General features: G+C 41.4%; 2 protein-coding genes and 1 non-coding gene across 3 annotated transcripts in view; 2 read left to right on the top strand and 1 right to left on the bottom strand.

The window, feature by feature from the left end:
- The window catches only part of Eif3a (eukaryotic translation initiation factor 3 subunit A), a 31,650-nt gene extending 16,512 nt beyond the window's left edge, over window positions 1-15,138 (top strand). The window contains exons 10-22 of the mRNA XM_021664764.2: window positions 879-995; window positions 1,153-1,338; window positions 1,871-2,218; window positions 2,785-2,889; window positions 3,203-3,316; window positions 3,965-4,087; window positions 4,959-5,112; window positions 6,154-6,338; window positions 7,383-7,471; window positions 8,898-9,586; window positions 12,059-12,260; window positions 12,950-13,149; window positions 13,947-15,138. Of these exons, the coding sequence (XP_021520439.1) occupies window positions 879-995; window positions 1,153-1,338; window positions 1,871-2,218; window positions 2,785-2,889; window positions 3,203-3,316; window positions 3,965-4,087; window positions 4,959-5,112; window positions 6,154-6,338; window positions 7,383-7,471; window positions 8,898-9,586; window positions 12,059-12,260; window positions 12,950-13,149; window positions 13,947-14,170 (2,736 nt within the window). The 3' untranslated portion in view covers window positions 14,171-15,138. The remainder of the gene's footprint in view (window positions 1-878; window positions 996-1,152; window positions 1,339-1,870; window positions 2,219-2,784; window positions 2,890-3,202; window positions 3,317-3,964; window positions 4,088-4,958; window positions 5,113-6,153; window positions 6,339-7,382; window positions 7,472-8,897; window positions 9,587-12,058; window positions 12,261-12,949; window positions 13,150-13,946) is intronic.
- On the top strand, window positions 426-557 carry LOC132651502 (small nucleolar RNA SNORA19). Its single transcript, XR_009589136.1, has one exon. It is a non-coding gene; the product is annotated as a small nucleolar RNA SNORA19 (small nucleolar RNA).
- Nanos1 (nanos C2HC-type zinc finger 1) lies at window positions 14,405-20,099 on the bottom strand. The gene has a single exon (XM_021664763.2). The coding sequence runs from the start codon at window positions 19,797-19,799 to the stop codon at window positions 19,008-19,010; it is 792 nt and encodes a 263-aa protein (XP_021520438.1). The 5' UTR covers window positions 19,800-20,099; the 3' UTR covers window positions 14,405-19,007.
- Between the last annotated feature and the right edge of the window lie 597 nt (window positions 20,100-20,696).

Below are 20,696 nucleotides of genomic sequence, written 5' to 3'. Positions count from 1 at the left end.
CTTGTTAATATAGGTCTGCCTTATTTCTTTAACTTCCTATTTACATGATTTTTTTCATATAGTCTGAAAGTTCTATAGCACACTTTTCAGATAATACTAATGAAAACACCTATTTTGAGTGCTGCTGGAGCCCCTTTTAGGGTTTCCCCATTAGAAAGTGTTAACAGTATCACTTAACATGCATGTAAGTTTGCACATGAGTGAGACTTTTTGTAGCATATGTGGAATTAGTCACACAGTTTATTTAAAACTTTAGCAGCTCCTGAGATTAAATTAGTAGAGCGTTATACCAGTAATAAATGCTTTTGCTCATACTAGGTTTTAGGGTCTTTTTGTCATGTTAGTCTAGTGTTAAGGCTATTTTTCAGTGATGGAGTTTGTTAGTGTTTAAGTGCTTTGTACTTTATTTTCATTTGGTGGTGTGTTTGCACATTTCATTGACCTGCTTTCTTTTTAATATGTGAGCAGGGTTATTTCTTATGTGCTATACAAATAGTTGAAGGTTAATTAGCAGAATAACTATATGTAGTAATGCTGCCAGTCTCCTTCAGACAAAAAAAGTAATTGGAAGTATTTATATTAGGTAAGTAGCAAGCTGTTTAGGTTTTTTGATTTATGGTACCAGGAATTCAGAAGATGGTTATGTACAATGTGGTTATAGCATATGATTTGGAGCCTGGGATTGAAACTCCAGTTATATTAGTTTATTGCTAACCTGAATTGTATGAACTTCAGTTTTTTTTCCCCTTTGTGAACAGTGGGCATAATATCTTCTTCCTGTAGTTGCCATGAAATTGCACATAAAAAGTGTGATTAAGTAGTAGCTGTTTTAATCTTGTGTTTTTTTTGTTTTTGTCTTTTTGTGTGTATGTGTGCAGGTGGCACAGATATATCAGAGCATTGAGTTTTCTCGTTTGACTTCTCTGGTTCCTTTTGTTGATGCTTTCCAACTGGAACGGGCCATAGTAGATGCAGCCAGGCACTGTGACCTGCAGGTATGTGCTATAAATTAGCACTGGTGGCAAGTTAGAAGATCTTTGAGAACTAGAAAGACACAGATCTTTTGTTTCTCTGCTTTTGGTACAAGGGTACCATAAAAAAAATTCAGTGGGTACTATATAAGTTTGGTTACTCATAATTTAATTTTCAAAGGTTCGTATTGACCACACTTCTCGGACTCTGAGTTTTGGATCAGATTTGAATTATGCAACTCGAGAAGATGCTCCCATTGGTCCTCATCTGCAGAGCATGCCTTCAGAACAAATAAGAAATCAACTCACAGCAATGTCCTCAGTGCTTGCAAAAGCACTTGAGGTCATCAAGCCCACTCACATTCTGGTATGTGTGTTTAGAGGGGATATGAGTTATAAAAGTTTTAAAGGACTTGAATACATCTTTCACAATATGGTTTGAGATGAAATCTGCAGAAGAGTTTGATTTCCTATTTACTCGTGTTTGTGATGCCTTTGCCAAGACAAGTCATTGAACTGCCTTTCAATAGTAAAAGTAATTTCTCTTGGCTTATATAGTAATGATAGGTTGTTATATAAGACAGCAGACTACATATACTATGACCTTGGCCAGTTGTTGATGTGATTGTGTTCTTACTACATTATTGTTGATAAGGTCTATGTATGATTTTTCTTGGCTTAAAACAAGTTTTGGTGCCAAGAATAGTGATAGACGAGCAAATAGTGTTTTAGGCTGTGTTTATAGAGACTAAATAACTGTAGTACCACAGTAGTTTATACTACATTATCTTTTATTAAATGCATATTTGTGGAAAGCCAGTATTTCACAATTGTTTTTACTATTGATATCTAATAGCAGGGTACATTGATGATCATATTAAATGCATTTGTTTTTGAAGCAAGAGAAAGAAGAACAACATCAGTTGGCAGTTACTGCATATCTTAAAAATTCACGAAAAGAACATCAGCGGATTCTGGCTCGCCGACAGACAATTGAGGAAAGGAAAGAGCGTCTTGAGAGTCTGAATATCCAACGTGAGAAAGAAGAACTAGAGCAGAGGGAAGCTGAACTTCAGAAAGTACGGAAGGCTGAAGAGGAGAGGCTTCGCCAGGAGGCAAAGGAACGAGAAAAGGAACGAATCCTTCAGGAACATGAGCAAATTAAGAAAAAAACTGTTCGAGAGCGGTTAGAGCAGATCAAGAAGACAGAACTGGGTGCCAAAGCATTCAAAGATATAGACATTGAAGTATGTAGCACATCAGCCATTAGACGCGTCTTTACTCTTAAGCTTCCATTTGGTTAATTTTGTTAACTGACTACCTACTTACAGTATTGTAGGATTTGATTCTAGAAAGCAGCCAGTTTAGCTGATTGTTAGTCATATTTGTCTTCTAATTTGTGGCCTGGAGAGAGATGGCTTAACAATTATGGATATGAGTTGAAAGTTCACTTCCCAGCACCCAGATTAGGTGGCTTACAACTACCTGTTCTAGTTCCAGCTATATTCAATACTTCTGAAATTCAGGCATCATTACTCAAATGTACATATATTTTTCTCTCATAATTATAAAAATATTTAGAGGCATCGTTGCTCAAATGCACATATACTCTTCTCTCATAATTATGAAAATATTTATAGCCAGGAGTTGTCTTTAATCCCAGCACTTGGGAGGCAGAGATAGGTGGATCTCTTGAGTTTTAGGCCAGCCTGCTCTACATAGTGGATTCCAGGATAGCCAGGGCTATAGAAAAAGGCCTTGTCTCAAATAAGTAAATTTTTTTATGACGATTCTGCTTTTGTGTTGCTATCAGGACCTTGAAGAATTGGATCCAGATTTTATCATGGCCAAACAGGTTGAACAACTGGAGAAAGAAAAGAAGGAACTTCAGGAACGCCTGAAGAATCAAGAAAAGAAGGTAAATGAGGATGTGTTGATTATTATTTTTTCTTTATTTTTTAAACAAGATCTTCAGATTTCAAACTACATTACAGCTGAGGATTGCCTTTAACTCTTGATCCTCCTGCCTAATGGGATTGCTAATAAAAAGGAGTTATTTTTGGCCAGGTAGTGGTGGTGCATACCTTTAATCCCATACCTGCGAAGCAGAGGCAGGTAGGTATCTAGAGTTTGAGGCCAGTTTGGTCTACAGAGCAAGTTCCAGGGCAGCCAGAGAAACCCTGTCTTGAAATTGAAATATGTAAAACTGCATTTGTTTCTATCTCATTCAGATTGACTATTTTGAAAGAGCTAAACGTTTGGAAGAAATTCCTTTGATAAAGAGTGCTTATGAGGAACAAAGGGTTAAAGACATGGATCTGTGGGAACAACAAGAAGAAGAAAGAGTAAGGTTTTCATTTCATTGTGGTGTCATAGACTGTAAAGTTAGAGTCAGCCAGTGAAAGTTTGAGGTTTTTTTTTTTTCTAAAAATAGTGTTTTAAACAGCTGCTTACTACTTTTGGTCATAAGAGAAATGTTCACAATAGAGGCTTAATATACTATAGGTTACAGCCTTATATGCACAAAAAAATGAAAGGGCATACTTGTGAGGTCTTGTAGCACCTGCTGTCTCAAGAGTACTATCCTAAGATTTATAGGCCTTGTGTTGTCATTTATTTATTTATTTTTAGTGGGTAAGTTGGGATTTTTGTGATACTTCTTAGATACAAGTATTTAAACTAGGTAATTAATGAAAACTGTTGCAGATCAAAAGCTTAGGGCAGTCTGTAAACTTCTGCATTTTCATAGGGCTGAGAAGAAAGTCTGCCTTATTTTCTAGTAAAACTAGATTGTATCCTCTAAACCTTTTAGGACTTGTTTACCTTTTGTCCCTGCCTTCTGTTTTGGGGATCTTTTAGGATGCTATGGTTTCAATGCAAGATAGAATAGAGAAAGAAAAGCTTTTTAGCTTTAAAGAATGTCTGTTAGAATCTTTGGAGTCAATTAGGAATGACACGTTTTGGAGGTTACCCTTTGTGTTGTGCACTTTCAGATTACTACAATGCAACTGGAACGAGAAAAAGCTTTGGAACATAAGAATCGGATGTCACGAATGTTGGAAGACAGAGACCTATTTGTGATGCGGCTCAAAGCTGCCCGGCAATCAGTCTACGAGGTGAGCTCCCTGTGCTTAAGGGAAAGTTCATTTGTGAGCTTTTAGGATTTTTTGTTTGTTTTTCAGAATTCTCCTTAAACATACTGCCCTATTTTGTCTTGAGTTAAACAGATAATTATTCAATATTTGTATAGAAGAGTTGGGAGATACTTTGATCTCAAATCTTTCAAAAATGAAAGTTGGTTTTTCTCATTTCATAGAAATGTGGGTTTTTTGGGGTGGAGGTTGGAATTTAGGCACATCACATGTCTAGCTCCAGATTCATGTGTGTTTTTTAGTTTTTTTTTTTCTGTTTGAGATGAACTAGATCAGGGTCAGGTGTGGTGGTGTACACTTTTAATCCTAGCACTTAGGAGGCAGAGGCAAACAGATCTGAGTTGGGATGGTGAGCCTGTTCTGTATCTTGAGTTCCAGGACAACTATGATTATGTAAAGAGACCCAGTCTCAAAAAAAAAAAGAAAAAAAGAAGAAATAAGCTATATCAATGATGTTTTTAGAAAGTTGTTAAAAAAGTTCTTAGTCAATTTCTTTGTTATAAATTTTATTTTATAAATTTTTTCGTGTGTTTGTGTGTGTGTGTGTGTGTGTGTGTGTGGTAGGGAGTGGAACCAGGAATGGAATCTACTGCCTAAAATGTGTACACTGCTCTCGGTGGTAATAGTTCAATGTGTAGATAATATTAATTTTTAATTTTAGAAACTTGACACTGATAAAATTTCTTTACCCATTAAGAGATTGTGCTTTCTTAGTTATGCGGTGGCTGCTTTCTATGGCTTTCAGAGATTGTGAACTTACAAGTGAAAAAAGTGTTATTGCTGGTTTATATCTTGAAAAAGTTGACCCATGGGAGGCCAACTGTTGTATTCACAGGAAAAACTGAAACAGTTTGAAGAGCGCTTAGCAGAAGAAAGGCACAATCGCCTGGAAGAACGGAAAAGACAACGGAAAGAAGAACGCAAAATAACTTACTACAGAGAAAAGGAAGAAGAAGAGCAGAGGAGGGCAGAAGAACAAATGCTAAAAGGTAACCATTTAACTACATGGTAGGTGTTAGATGCTATGTTTTACTATCTTATTTCGAAAACAAAGGAATCTGTATAATTGGTCTGTTGACAATACAGATAACCCAATACATTTATGTGTAGGTGCTCTTTTTCACTATTACCCAACATACTTTTAAATTTATACTTTTTTTCTGCTGGTGTTTTATTACATATGTGGCTCTATACCTGAAATTTCAGATACACAGGAATTTGTTCTACTGTGGTTCTGTTGCTGTGGTAAAACACTCACCAGAAGCAGGTTGGGGGATGAGAGGGTTTATTTGGATTCCGTATCGTACATAGTCCATCATTGAGGGAAGCCAAAGATTCTGCCAGGGCCCTCAGGGTGACAGAAACTGAATTAAAGACCATGGAGGAGAGTTGCTTCCTGGCTCACTCCCTCTGACTTGCTCAGCTAATTGGAGTATAGGCATACCTGCCCAGGGATGATACTGCCCACAGTGGGCCTCCCACAGCAGTCAGCAAATGTTCTCACAGACATGCCCATAGACCAGTCTGATGGAGGCAGTTTGTAGGTCAACACTCCTCCCTTTCAAATATGCCTAGATTAGTGTTGCCTGACTCTAAAAACTATGATTGGATTTTAGTGTTATCCCAAAGCATTGTGGATGGTTTGTTTTGTTTTTGTTTTATTTGGTTTGAATCACAACTGCTATTTGCTGATTTTTCTACTCTTTTAAATTTCTTTAAATTTTTGTTCGTTATTGGGTATGTATGTGTATGGGAGGGTGCACGGGTAGAGATCAGAGGCCAACTTTGAGGGGTCAGTTTTTTCTTTTCATTTTTATGTAGGTTTTGAGGATTAAAATGCACATAGTTAGATTATGTGTAATGCTTTTACCTGCTGAGCCATCTTACTGGTCATGTTTTAATATTTTTTCCTTTCAAAACATATGGTTTACCAAGATTCTGGTACTGCTTTATACTAGAATACTAGCCCTAATGGTAAGTGAAAGGTATGGATGAAAAGCACATTTGAGTAACCTGACAAAATTTCATAGAGCGAGAGGAAAGAGAGCGTGCTGAGAGAGCAAAACGGGAGGAAGAACTTAGAGAGTATCAGGAGCGAGTCAAGAAACTGGAGGAAGTAGAAAGGAAAAAGCGGCAAAGAGAGCTGGAAATTGAAGAAAGAGAAAGGCGCAGAGAGGAAGAGAGGAGACTTGGTGATGATCCGCTTTCTAGGAAGGTGAGTAAAGAAATTATGCTTTTGGTTTTGGTTTTTTTTTTTTTTTCCTTTAATGCTGGAGAGCGAATCCAGACTCTATCTGGAAAGTCCTCTATTTCTGAGCTGTCTTCCCAGACCCTGTGTATTTCTTCTACATGTTTTAATTACATGTAAATACAGCAATGACTTTTCTTGTATAATATCGAGGCCTAATTTCTCTAACTACTTTACATTCTCTCATTTGACCTGTTTGGATTTACAGTGTCTCCATCACTTGAGAAATTATTGGGTCTATGCCATCCTCATTCAGAATGTGCTGTATAATACAATCAGACTCCTAGGTGATATTACTTATATATAAAACTGAGTTTTTTTCTATGAACTCTTGAATTCTTCTACTTGGTGGTCTGTTCTCATTTACTCATAGTTCAAGTTTAATTGGTACATGTGTCATTTCTGATTCCTTAACTGTCTCTCCAGTCATAATCTTTCACTTTCAGACTTACAGTTTTCCTAGTGTATGACCCTTAATTCTGCTCTCTGTCTTAGCTTCCTTTGTTTTGTGCTCATTTCCAAGAGTGAAAGGCAAACATTCTTTTAGTGAGCCCTTTCCACCAGTTTTAGCTTTAAATAAAACACTGTTTATTGATTTAAAAAAAATTTTTTTTAAATGTGGGTATGTGCACATGAATGCTGAGTAGTTGGATTCACTGGAGCTGGAGTTACAGGTAATTGTGAGCCATCTGTTGTTAGTGGTATGTTGATGCTTGAAACCGAACTCTGATCCTCTGAAAGAGCAGTAACTGCTGAGCTCTTTCCATTCCCTAGTTTTTTAATTTGTGGGAGTTTAAGGTCTTATACAGCCAAGGCTGGCTTTAAGCTCCTGATCCTGTTTCCTCTGCCTCCAAGAGATGAGGTTACAGTTGTGTACCCCTTTCCAAAAGTCTTATTTTAGGGTCTTGAGGTTGTTTAATAAAAGAGTGAAATGCTGTAGTAGTAAAAATGCTCTAGTAGATGGAATTAGAACTTCTATTACTATGTTGCCTTTTTGCTTTGTGGATACAGGACTCTCGTTGGGGAGATAGAGATTCAGAAGGCACATGGAGAAAAGGACCAGAAGCTGACTCTGAGTGGAGGAGAGGACCACCAGAGAAGTAAGTAGAGTCATGGCAACAGTGTGCGTTGTTTTGGATTCTGGTACTTTTGTTTTAGAAACAGATTTGAATTGTAGGTAATGAAGTTTCTGGAGGAAGTGTATGCAGGTTCATGGTCACTATTTTGTGTTGCTTTAGGATGACCTTGAACTCCTGATCTTGTCTCTACATCCTAAGTGTTGGATTTACAATCTTGTGCCACCATACCTAGTTTTACTATTAATGAAAACTCATTTTTATTCAGTGTTGCTCTAATGACCGATCCATACAAATCTTGAGAAAAATAGCATCACACCCCAGCAGTATTGAGTTTAAAGAGTAAGAATGAACTGTCCACACCATTTTCCTAAAGAGATTAATAGACATTTTATTTATTAATTTTTTTAATATTAATTACAGTTTATTCACTTTGTATCCCATCTGTAGCCCCCTCCCTGTCCCCTCCCAAACCTACCCTTCCTCCCTTTACCCTCACCTATACCCCTCAACCATTCCACTGATAGGGGAGGTCTTCCTCCCTTTCTTCTGATCCCAGTCTATCAGGATTATCATGAGTGGCTGCATTGTCTTTCTCTGTGGCCTGGTAAGGCTGCACCCCCCCCCGCCCCCCCAGGAGGTGATCAAAGAGCAGGCCAGCCAGTTCATGTCAGAGACAGTCTCTGTTCCCATTACTATGGAATCCACTTGGATACTGAGCTGCCATGGGCTTCATCTGTGCAGGGTTCTAGGTTATCTCCCAGATTTTTTGGTTGTGTTGCTCTCCTTGTGGAGCTCCTATCCTTTCTAGGTTTTACTATTTCCCACGTCTTTCATAAGATTCCCTGCACTCTGCCCAAAGGTTGGCTGTAGGTCTCAGCTTATATTTTTTAATCTTTGTAGTAATGGGGATAGAACCTAAGGTCGGTAATTGTTACCATAGCAAGTACTCTACCAGTAAGCTTACATGTTGAGTTCTGGACTATTTTTTATAGTAACTGCTATGGGCTGGAAAGACAGCTCAGAGGTTAAGAACAGTTGCTGTTCTTCTAAAGGTCCTGAGTTCAATCCCCAGCAACCACATGGTGGCTCATAACCATCTATAGTAAGATCTGGTGTGCGGTCAGAATGTTGTATAAATAATAAAATGAATATAAAAAAAAAAGAGTAGTGGCTTTAATTTTATGCAGAAATTAAGTTTAGAGGACAGCTCATTGTAAGGGATGCAGAACTTGATAAGGTGTTATTGGGGAAAAACAGGTAAGTTTTTTAGGCTTGTTCATCTATGTGTTGATTTAAGATGCTAAATTTTGTGTGATTTCTATTCAAAAACATTTTTAAAGGACCAGAATTAAAGAATTTAGACTTAGAGGTTTGTAAGAATGGGTGAAATTAAGGATCCATATCCTCAAAAAAATCTGCTTTATACTTCTACCTTGTTGCTCCTTAGGGAGTGGAGACGAGGAGAAACTCGGGATGATGACAGGCCTCATAGGAGAGATGAGGACCGGCTGAGGCGCTTGGGGGATGATGAAGAGAGAGAGTCTTCTCTTAGACCAGATGATGATCGTATCCCCAGGCGTGGCCTAGATGATGACAGAGGTCCTAGACGTGGTCCTGATGAAGATAGATTTTCTCGTAGAGGAGCAGACGATGACCGTCCTTCCTGGCGTAATGCAGATGATGACAGGCCTCCGAGGCGAATTGGTGATGATGACAGGGGAAGCTGGCGCCACACAGATGACGACAGACCGCTCAGACGGGGACTAGATGACGACAGACTGCCCAGACGGGGACTAGATGACGACAGAGGAAGCTGGCGCACAGCAGATGAGGACAGAGGACCTAGACGTGGGATGGATGAGGACCGGGGGCCAAGACGAGGTGCTGATGATGAACGGTCATCCTGGCGTAATGCTGATGATGACAGGGGTCCCAGGAGGGGCATGGATGATGACCGGGGTCCCAGGCGAGGGTTGGATGATGACCGAGGACCTTGGAGGAATGCTGATGATGATAGGATTTCCAGGCGAGGTGCAGATGATGACCGGGGCCCTTGGAGAAATATGGATGATGATCGGATTTCCAGACGGGGTGATGATGCAAGACCTGGTCCCTGGAGACCATTTGTCAAGCCAGGTAAGATTATAGTATTTAGAAAACTAGATGATTTGCGCAATCTTTTTTGATGTGTTTGTTGACATGTAAAAAACAAAAGTCTTAGGACTAAATGACAGTTGTAGTTGTACTATATTTGTGTGCACACACACACGTAGATATTTTAGTGCCCATGCAGTGGCTTTAAGATAACTATTTTTATTAAATATTTATCCATACGACTGTTCACTCATGGGATCATATTCAGGAGCTCGGTTTTTGTTCTTCTAGCCAATTCTGATGCTTATCCATTTTTCCCCTTCTCCAAATACACATGCTCTTGTGAACTATTCTTAAATGTGTAAGATAAGAGTATGTAAAGGCGATATGATATGGGTGTAGAAAATTAAACTATAAGAACAGTGTGTGCTGTTAACCATTGAGCCACTCCTCAGTTCCTCATCTGCCTTTTGATGGTTCTTAAATCCAACCACCCTGATTAGGTCTGGGTCCTTTGAGCTCTTGCCCTACAAGTGATTTCTGCCACCTTTTCTTCACTCCAGTTCTTTTTGTAGTACACAGACTAATCCTTGAGTTCAGAGTTAATTAGCACCTTTTTTTTTCTTCTACTAGTGTGGTTTCTGTGGCAAACTTATTTGTTCTTTCTAGCCTTGGCCATATTCCACCATTTAACTATGTGACCTTAGGATAAGTGACTTCCATGCCTTGTGTAAAATGGGGTTGACAGTATGGTAGATTCTCAGTAAATTGTGGTTGTGTTCTGTAGAAAGTTATCTCCCTGGGTGGGGTGGTACACATACACCTGTAATCCTAGCAAAGGCAAAGGGCTGGCAGATCTCTGGGATTGTAGACTCTGGTCTACAGAGTGAGTCCAGGACAGCCAAGGCTACACAGAGAAACCTTGTCTCAAAAAACAAACAAAAAACCAAAACTTGCTAGGAGTTAAACTGAGGAATTCTAGAAGAAATACAAGGTGTTACATGCCTTTATATTCTGCCATCTGTTTAAAGAAAGGCCAGCGGTCCTTTGTAAACCATTCTTGAACAAAGTTAGTCTAACATTGTATTTTCCCTTTAATATTGGAGATAGTTAAACATGATTGGGGGTCATTTGAACAGTGAAGTAACCAGCAAAAATCACAGTACTAAATAAGTAGACATTTATTTAGAAGACAGTTTTTATAATAAAGGCTGATCCTGGGAGGCAAAGTGCTGTCAACCTGAGCTGTCATCACATGTGTCTGGAGACAACTTTTTCCCCCTGAATTGAGTGATGGCATAATTTTAACACATTGGCAGCCAGGTATGGTGGTGCACGCCTATAATCGCAGCACTCTGGGAGGCAGAGGCTGGCAGAGCACTGTGAGTTTGAGGCCAGCCTGGTCTACAAAGCAAGTCCAGGACAGCCAGGGCTACACAGGGAAACCGTGTCTCGAAAAACCAAAAAAATAAACAAAAAGCCCAAATATTTTTAAGTATGTTATGTATGATGGCATACACCTTTAATCTCAGCACTCTGCAGGCAGCCGCAGATCTTCTTAGTTCAAGTGTCGTCTACATAGCAAGTTCTAGGACAGCCAAGGCTTCATAGAGAAACCCTGTCTTTAAAAAAATAAAATAAAATAAAGAGTCTGGCAGTAATGAGAATTGACTTATGGCAAGGATTATTCAAGTTAATAAAAATGGGATTTAAGTCTACTTTTGCTCTTGTTGATGTGAAAGTCAGGTACAACAATGAATAGTTTTATAGCTGTGATGCTCTCAACAGTGAGAACTTAGCTTGCTTTGACTTCTTGCTGCTTCATGTGAAACACTGGGCAGAATCAAAGCATTTATCCTTGTTTTATGACTGGGTGGTGGAGGAATATCTCAGAGGACAAGACCTGGGGAGAATCTTTGATAAAATGTTATAGGGTATGAATTCATAATTTGTGGTCTGTAGTAAAATAGGAACAGATTTTATACTGATAATCAGTGTACGCACCAGGAAAAATTTGAGTCTTTTTATTTTATGAAACATCATTTCCAGACTGTTTTAAGCTTATGTAGATACTTAACTCAAAAATTGTTAATGGCTAGCTGTTTGTAGATATACATGGTTAAAAAAAAAAAAAAGATTTATTATTTATATAGTCCTCTGCCTGCCTGTATAACTATATACCAGAAGAGGGCACCAGATCTCATTATAGATGGTTGTCACCATGTGGTCACTGGAGATTGAACTGAGAACCTTTGGAAAAAGAGTTACTGCTCTTTACCTCTGAGCCATCTCTCCATCTTTATACATGGCTTTCTTAAAAAATGGGATTGGGGGTAACTTCAGTTTCTGTTTAAGATGATGAATCAATGCTAAGATGTCTTCTTTAAAGTCACAGGATGAGCTCAGTTGATAAAGTATTTGCATAGCATGCATAAGGCCTTGTGTTATCCTCAGCACCACACCGACATACAGTTGTTAATGTTAAAAATAAAATTGCTTCTTTTTATAAAATAGGTGGATGGAGAGAGAAAGAAAAGGCTAGAGAAGAAAGTTGGGGTCCACCTCGAGAATCAAGACCATCAGAAGAACGTGAATGGGATAGAGACAAAGAGAAGGATAGAGAGAACCAAGATCGAGAGGAGAATGACAAGGACCTTGAACGGGAAAGGGACAGAGAAAGAGATGGAGACCGGGAGGATCGCTTCAGAAGACCCAGGTTGGAAATGACCTACTGTGTTAACTGACTTTTCTTAAACTCTGCTATGCATTCTAAATCAAGTTTGATAAATAATGCCCTGGCCTCACTTAACCATTAGATGTACATAGAGTGTGATTGATTAACACCCCCTTCCCTATCTAGAAAACGAGAGGACATGGAGCCTTAACCTGTTTGCTGCCTGCAGGTTGCATAAATGGTAAAGAAACCAGTCCAGATGTCTACTGCACTGTCTTTTTAGATCAGTGAATCAGCTTAGTTGTCCTTAAGTTATCCTTTTTTTGTTTTTGAGAATATGGCATCTTTCTGTGCAGCTTTGGCTGACCCGAAATTCAGTTTTTATTCAACTTAACCTATGTTGAGATTTATAGTCAGTTGACAGTACACCCAGTTTTTATTAGTGTTAAAAGTACTACCTTGTTCCCACTGCTATAATGGCTTTGCCACTAGCAAATCTAGTAGGAAAAGTTCTTTATAGCATGTGAATTAGCTGTTGGAATATAGGTTGTGCTACTTTAGGATCTTTAGGGAAGTAGCACCTATCGTAGGCCATCCTGGAGCTGGCCTCAAAACTCTATAGAGTGTGATTAATGATGTTTGCCGTCACCACCCAGCTGGCGTGTTGTTTATAATTAGCCACATATTTTGTCAAGAATGAGAACTGAGATTGTCACTTTTAATGGCCACAGGGATGAAGGTGGCTGGAGAAGAGGACCAGCAGAAGAATCTTCAAGCTGGAGAGATTCAAGTCGCCGTGATGATAGGGACAGGGATGACCGTCGTCGGGAGAGAGATGATCGTCGTGATCTGAGAGACCTGAGAGAAAGAAGGGATTTAAGAGATGATAGAGACCGGAGAGGACCCCCCCTCAGATCAGAGCGAGAGGAAGGTAGAGACATACGGCTGTTGGAATGTTGGAGAACTATCGTGTGTCGTGATAGGGCCTTTATATAATTGTCTTTCAAATTAATGCGAACATTGATAATAAGAGTAAATTCAATGTACTTAGTTGTCAGATTACGATGTAAGCTCATCTCTAAGGTACATGTAGCAACAGACTAAATGATAAGCAGCAGGAATTAATATTAGTAAAAATGGAGAAGCATTATTATGTAATGACCTAGTGTATGAACACAAGAGTATAAATATGGAGAATCAGGGCTGGTGAGATATTCAGTGAGGAAGGGCTTTTCTTGCCTGACAACTTGATTTCCATCCTGGGGATCCACATGGTAGAAAAAAAAAGAGCTTACTCCCTAAAAGTTGTCTTCTGACCTCCACAAACTCACATATACGCAAACATTTTTTTAAAGCTCTTTTAGTGAAGTTATAAAGTGTCCATTGTTCTTAGTTAATCATGCTTTTAACAACTTGCTCAGCAAGATCAGAAAAGTACTAAAAGTATAACTTAAAATCTCACATTTTATAACTCATTTGATAAAAGTACTTGAAGAATCAGAAATCCTTTCATTTAACAGTTCATTCTGTGCTTAAGATATTTCCATGACCAAGGATTTCTGTTTGTTTGCAATTTTTTGTTATGTCCGCAAGTTTTTATTTAAATACTTTTGTCAGATATGACACAGAATAATTAAAATATGATTTTTCCAAGTAGTTTGAGGTAGGCTTCGCTTCTGTTTATTTTTAACCAATAAAATACACTTGAAAATTTTTTAACTTTTCTAGCAAGCTCTTGGAGACGTGCAGATGACAGGAAAGATGACCGGACTGAAGAACGGGATCTACCTCGTCGTGTTCCTCCCACAGCTATTTCAAGAGATAGAGAAAGAGAGAGAGAACGAGAAGGTGAGAAAGAGAAAGCATCCTGGAGAGCTGAGAAAGATAGGGAGTCCCTTCGTCGTACTAAGAATGAAACTGATGAAGATGGATGGACCACAGTACGGCGCTAAGTCCCAAGACAAGAAACTTGTGGCTTCTTACATAGGTTTGATCACATTCAAGGATATACCTGTGCTTCAACCAGTCTAAATTCTTTAATGTTGTCTCACCATAACACAAAAAGCATGAACTTGTATTAATCATATATAATAGTTTGATCATGCACTGTATTCACAGGAGGTTGGAAAACCATGCCATTTTCTGGAATTTAAGGTGTTGCATTATTTCATCAATCATTTGTTTAAAAAAAAAACTAAAAAATAAAAATGTGAACCCTTCAGGTGTTAACACCATATCTTGGTATACAATTGATCTTTTTGTTTTGATTTTCAAATATCAGATATTAATTTGGAATAAGGTAAGGTTCTCCTAAAACATTTGAAAACCCATTAAGCCAATGGATCTGACAGCTTTCCCATGAATAGTAATGGGAACATACCTTGTTAGGTATTTTCTGTTAACTACATTTAGGCAGTTTGTAGCTTCTGATCAGTGTGTAGGCATTGCAAACACTGGTTGTAATGGGGTTTTCGTAGACTTTACTTGAGAGAGGTGAGTATAAAGCATTTTGTAGTCATCATCATGATGGTGCTGCTCAAGTGCAGGTCCAGAACAGCACAGCTTTGGATTCCTAGAGCATTTGGTAACCTGTTGTGGGTTTGTTTGTTTTTTTTTTGTTTTGTTTTTTTTTTTCTGTTGCCAAAAGAAAACTGCTTTTCCACTAATTCATGCCTTTTAAGCATTTTAAATATGACAATATTTATAAATGTGTGGTTTGGAGGAATTGTTTAAATTCTTTTTCCTAATTTTCTTTCTTCAGGATAGATTATTTCAACAAGTAATTTGTAGTGATGACTGTGTTGACTTCAATTTTGGAGTGTAGTAGCTGTGTTAGAGTAACCATGGTCTTATTGAAGCCAACACAGAACTTGCTGCTGTGTTTTTTCTTCGGTGATAAATAAAATACTTACATAATTGGTGTTAGTGTTGATTTGTTAATGGTGCTATATTCTATACATTGAGTTCCTGTGAAGTTTTAATCAGTGCTGTTGAAATATGTCATTGTTAGTATAACCTAACAGTAACACAAGAAGCAAATGGCAGCTAGCAAGTTTGTGAATGCCCTTGTTCATGGAACACTGTCATTTCCTTGAAATGTTCTGTGAGGTGATGTGCAGGAGTTACCAGCTTAGGTTTCATCTTGAATTAGAAGAAAAACAATAGTCTCAAACTTAAAAGGTATAGACTTATAAATTACTAAACAGTGGTTTAAAAAGTTTCTGTTGAGCTTTTAGGCCAGAAGAAAAAGTACTGATGCTTTCCTGCTTAATCATGTGCTTCTGTCTCATGTTACCAAAGACTGGGATTTCACACATGGAACTTGTGGCAATCAAAACAAGTAGAAGAAGTACTTGCAGACTTACAGTACTTAACAGGTTTATTGGGGCAATGGCCTGCTAGGTATGGGCTTACTAGTGAGCCAGACACTGATGCGGTAGATACGGATAGATCTGATGATGTTGCTTTGTGGTCCAGCTTATGGGTTCCCATTACACAGACCATCCTCCACCACCACCCCACCAACATTTAGCAGGTTAGAGGAAAGCGGATTAGTCTGGATGTGCCAGGTGAGCCCTGTGGCTTCTGCAGTTGTAAAAAAAAAAAAAAATGGAGTCTTACAGCTTCTATAGCTGTGCTTGAAGGGAGAGAAAACCTTCAGATGTACATCGTACTTGTCTGTAGAGTGCCGACCAGGGGTGGAGGTGGGTGTCAAAACTATGTATGTGGTATTATTAGTCAAGAACTACCAGCACCACATGGTACTGTAATCCCAGAACTTTGCTGGGTGAGGCAGAAAGGTACTGAATTTCCATGTCTGCTTTGTTTGGAGAGACCCAATCTTGAAAACTGCACTTCTTTTGTGTTTTTCCCAAAGACTCTTTGGCTGTTCTATTTTTAGAACAGTGCTATTAGAATGTTCTTATCAAGAAACTTAGACAACAAACTTAACCTGAAATAGACACATTCCTGATACATGGTTTTGGTTTAATATATCTGACAAAAGTTCTAATCAAAGCTATTTAACTTCTGAAAAGGACTTTGTAGAAAAAAAAAGTACCAAAAAGTAAAAGGCCATTAGAATTAACAAGTTTGGTTAAATAAAAGCAGACTAAAGCACAGCATAACTTGTGCCTCTGCCCATGGTGGAGCTGATACAGGGCTGTACCATTTTTGTGGTCTAGCCAGATTCACTGCACTCCTAGGCAGAAGCCAACCTTATCACACTTGTAGAATTAAACTTTGGGTTTTACGTTTCTTTTATTTCTCCATAATAATGGGTATTGATCCTAGGGTTTTATGTACTCTTGTCTAGGCAAGTGCTCCACCACTGAGCTATATGGCACTAAACTTGGGTCTCTACTGTAAACATTTTTGCAAAAACCTTTATAAAGTATAATTCCAAGGATTACTTGGCTTTCCTCTGCCTCCTGAGTGCCAGGATTAAAGGCACATACAATGTCTGGCCTTAGAAATTTTTTGAGAGGAGGCAGCCTATGTATTTTCTCTAGAAAACCTGAAATGTTTTTTTGTTTATATTGTAGGTTTTCAGTATTTGTTAGCTGGGAAACAGACTTGGCATCAGGTGAAGAACATGTGGTATGGGATATGTTTTTGTGTGGACATGTTCTGGGTGCAAGTATGTGGGGGCCAGAGGTCAGTTGGTGCCCTCAATCACATTCCACCTCAAACAGTGTTCTGTTTGAGTTCTCTAAACTGGGAGTTAGACTGCCTGGCTAGTGAGCCCCAGGCAGAGGGCTTTGCCTCCCCAGTGATTTGAACACAGCTACTTTTGGCTTTAAAAAGTTAGCGAAATCTACAGATGAATGTGGTCAGCCTCAGATGATAGTCTTCATGAGCCCACCTAACATTTTGACATTGGGTTTTCACTCAGATGTGGAGGTCACCCATGTAGCAAAGCTGGCTTCTGTCTCAATAGCACTGGGATTAAAAACACACCACATGGCCATATTTTCCTGTGGGTGCTGGAGATCGAACTCTGGTCCTTGAGCTTAGATGTGCTCTGACAGCTGTCTCAATGGAGCCCTCCATTCCAGGGAACAGGAATGCCCATCTCAACATTCCTGGTCCTGGTAAAATGTCAGAAAATAAAAGTTGGCTTTAGGTACATGCACTCATTGGTTCAGCTCATGTATTTATGTACTGGCATTCATACATGCCTTGGAAAGTATCTGATGGAATTACAAGAGCTGAATGATTTGGTCTTTAGGCAATGAGACTACTACTTTGAAAAGGCAGGGCAGTTAGGTTAGAGGATATGAATTTGTTGACTTGAACTTCACCCAAAACAAATGTTATGTTTTCTAGCAAAATAACAAGGAACTATCATGTTTTATTAAATTACTCAAGTTTAGGCTTAGGCCCAGTGGATGTGGGGCTATAACTAGTGGATAGTTTTCTTCATTGCTAATAATGTCTTTCTACCAACCCCATCTCCTTGTCTATGGTATGAAGCACCTCTTACCAATAGGGCTCACAGCTATCCAGTATTTTTACATCAGCCTCTTTTACACAGAAAATAAGTTTGTTGTGAAGTTGCTGCTTAATATGAAAGACAGTCTTGTATTCCTAACCAAATCCGACTATTGGAAGCTTTATATACTTGGTGTTGGTGCCTGTTTAATTCACTTCCATCTTTGCCTTGTTCTGTCTTGATGGTAGGTAGCTTTGTGTCATAATCCAGCATTCACTGTGATGGATTTACAGGAAGTAAGGGGTTAGGAAATTCTCAACGAAAATCTTTTGGGGTTCTGGAAGCAGACAGGAGTCTTCCACCAAGTGTGGAACCCCACCACCAAGGAGGTTATGACACTTGTATCCAACACCAATTATCAGAGCCTTGAAATGATATACCTGTATATCTGGAGGCAGGCAGCCCAGAGCGGAACCTTCCGGAACTCGGGTTATTGCATTATCTATAGTTTCCCATTTTCTATTGAGGAACCCTGAAATTGAGCAATCAAGGTGGGTTAACATTGCTCCCTTAGGTTTCCTCCTTTCTGACCTTAGCATCAGACATTTATAAAGAGTTGGACAGTCAGGATGGTGCATAGAGAAAATGCTAAGTAGGAATTAGAGTGGAGATTAATGGATTCACATGGTCACTATAAATACACATCTCTTACACAGCACCATTTCCAAACATGTACACAATATGATTAAGACTTGGCACAGTTTTAAGGGCGGGAGATCTACTTGCTAATTCAGTAGAATTACCTGATACATAAAAAGGATACGAAACTGTATTCTACCTGCTACAGTTTGTGCCTTCACGTCTCCCATCTAGGACAAACAACCCACGAGGAGGAACACCCTCTCAATACTGGAAGTGTACTAAATTGCTTTACCTGCAATCAGAAAAAGGATAAACTAAATAATTGCATCAGACAATAAAATAGTATTTTTGCCGACATTCCATAAAATTGTAGTTTTGCACTCAGTTCAGAGGCTATTAAAAATACTCTAGACCTAATAAAATGCCTCCATAAAACGAAACATCCAAGATCAGACAATTTCATACTGATGCGTGCCGAAAATGGGCCCACGTATACAGTAAACAGCGCCTCATTCACCACACTTCAGCCAGTGGCACATCCGCTCAGCCCTCACCGTTTTGGCTGTGCGCGTTAGAAACTAGAAACAAGACCCGACCACTCCATAGGAAAGTGCTGCGAGTCCTCCGGTTTCAGTAAAACCAAGACCATTTCACAGGCGAGAGGAGCGCGACCATGCCTTCAAGTGTCCGAAGCTTCAAGTTGCAGCTCGCTCCTAACGCAGCTTCTTGCTGGGCAGGCTGTCCCTGGTGCTGCGCGGCGGCGGGCGGACGGCGGGCGGTGGCACTTTGGAGAGTGGGCAATACTTGATGGTGTGTGCGTTGTCGCCACTGGCGCCGCACAGGGGGCACGTGTAGCGACGCAGGACCGGGCACAGCACCCGGCCGTCGGGGCCCTTGAGGATGTGTGTGGTGTAGAGAGCCACCGCCTCCTTGTTGTTCCGGCAGAACACACACACCTGCAGCTCCGGTTTCAGCAAACGCCCGACGGCCGCCCCGGATGCCGCGTGCAGACGAGGCTCGGCCGCCCACATAGGGCTCGGCTCCTCGCGCGGCACCACTTCGGCCGTGGAGGCAGCGGAGGTGGAGGGCGCGCAGCCCAGCAGCACCGCGGCGGCGCGCCCTGCGAAAGGGTTCAGCTCAGCGAAGCGCTCCTCCAGCAGCCCGGCCTCACCCGGGCCGGCGCACAGCTCTAGCGCGCGCAGTTCCAACGCGCCACCCAGGTAGCGGTCCCCGGCCCTCGGCTCTTCGCCATCGTCATCCTCGTCGTCCTCGGGCGGCCCTAGCGTGGGTCCCGCCGCTGTGGGCCCGGGCCCCTCGTGCGGGGAGCCGCGGTCGCCAGCCCTGGTAATGAGAGTGGCTAGCCCCAGGTAGTCGTTCCAGGAGCTGAAGGGCTGCGGGTGCACCGGGCCCGGGGCGCTCACATAGCGGGCGCTGGGCACGAGCGCCATAGGCGCAGAGGCGCGGGCGCGGCGGGGAGAGCCTGGCGCCCAAGGGAAAGCCTCCATGGGCCGGCAGCGGGCCGCGCGTTCGCCGCCGCCGGCACAGGCCGGAGGAAGGGACGCAAGAGCCTGCCCGCCGGCCTGTCGCGGGGTGGGGCAGCCTAGCCTCCTTTTATCACTCCCACTTCCCCCGAGCCCCTCCTCGCTGTCTCGGCCCTGCCCCCTGCGATCCTCCGCCGGGGCCACTGCGCCCGCGCCCCCGGACGGAGGCGGAGCGGAGGCGGGCGCGCGCTTCTCTCCAGTCCCGCGCTCCTCCAGCGCCCCGCGCGCTTCGCCCACCTCGCCAGCTGCGGGGCGCCTGGCATCCTGCGAGGGGGCGGTGAGGCACCGCCTCGGGCTCTGGCGCTCACTGGCTGCCGACCTGACTCCGCGGGCGCCGCTCGGGACGCTGATTGGTGGCAGCCGAGGAGGGGGCGGGCGGCGCTTCGGGGAGTGGGTAGCTGTGCAGAGAAGGGCTGGGTGAGGCGATGGCTGAGCCTCGCTTTCGCTCGAGCGTGGGGACCTAAACCAGTGACCCAGCTTGATCTTCTCTCTGCGGGGTAGTGAGGATCTCGTGGGCGCAGGTCGCATTGGAACCACTGGGATGCATGCATCCGCCTGCAGCTTTGGCTGCACTGGGGTTTACTTTACGGTCTGGGACCACCACTTTCCCTTGCAGCATCATCAGCAAAAAAAGCTGAGGGAGACAGGGCTATGCGCTAAATCGCATCAAAGCCCAGCTCAGCCCAATGACTTCGGTTGGCACAGAGCTCTGGAGCTCTTTCCACAGGGTGAAATCCTCCCACAAACCTTGACACGCAGGGAGGAACCACGGTAGTGGAGAGCCTCAGCAGGTCCAACAGGTGTTCAGAAACTGGGAGCGGTGGCTGTTTTGTTGCTTAGGTGGTGTTGAGGACTGGGCCA

This window comes from Meriones unguiculatus, chromosome 1 (assembly GCF_030254825.1).
Source record: "Meriones unguiculatus strain TT.TT164.6M chromosome 1, Bangor_MerUng_6.1, whole genome shotgun sequence".
Lineage (NCBI taxonomy): Eukaryota > Metazoa > Chordata > Mammalia > Rodentia > Muridae > Meriones > Meriones unguiculatus.
This window is presented reverse-complemented; position numbering and strand designations above follow the sequence as displayed.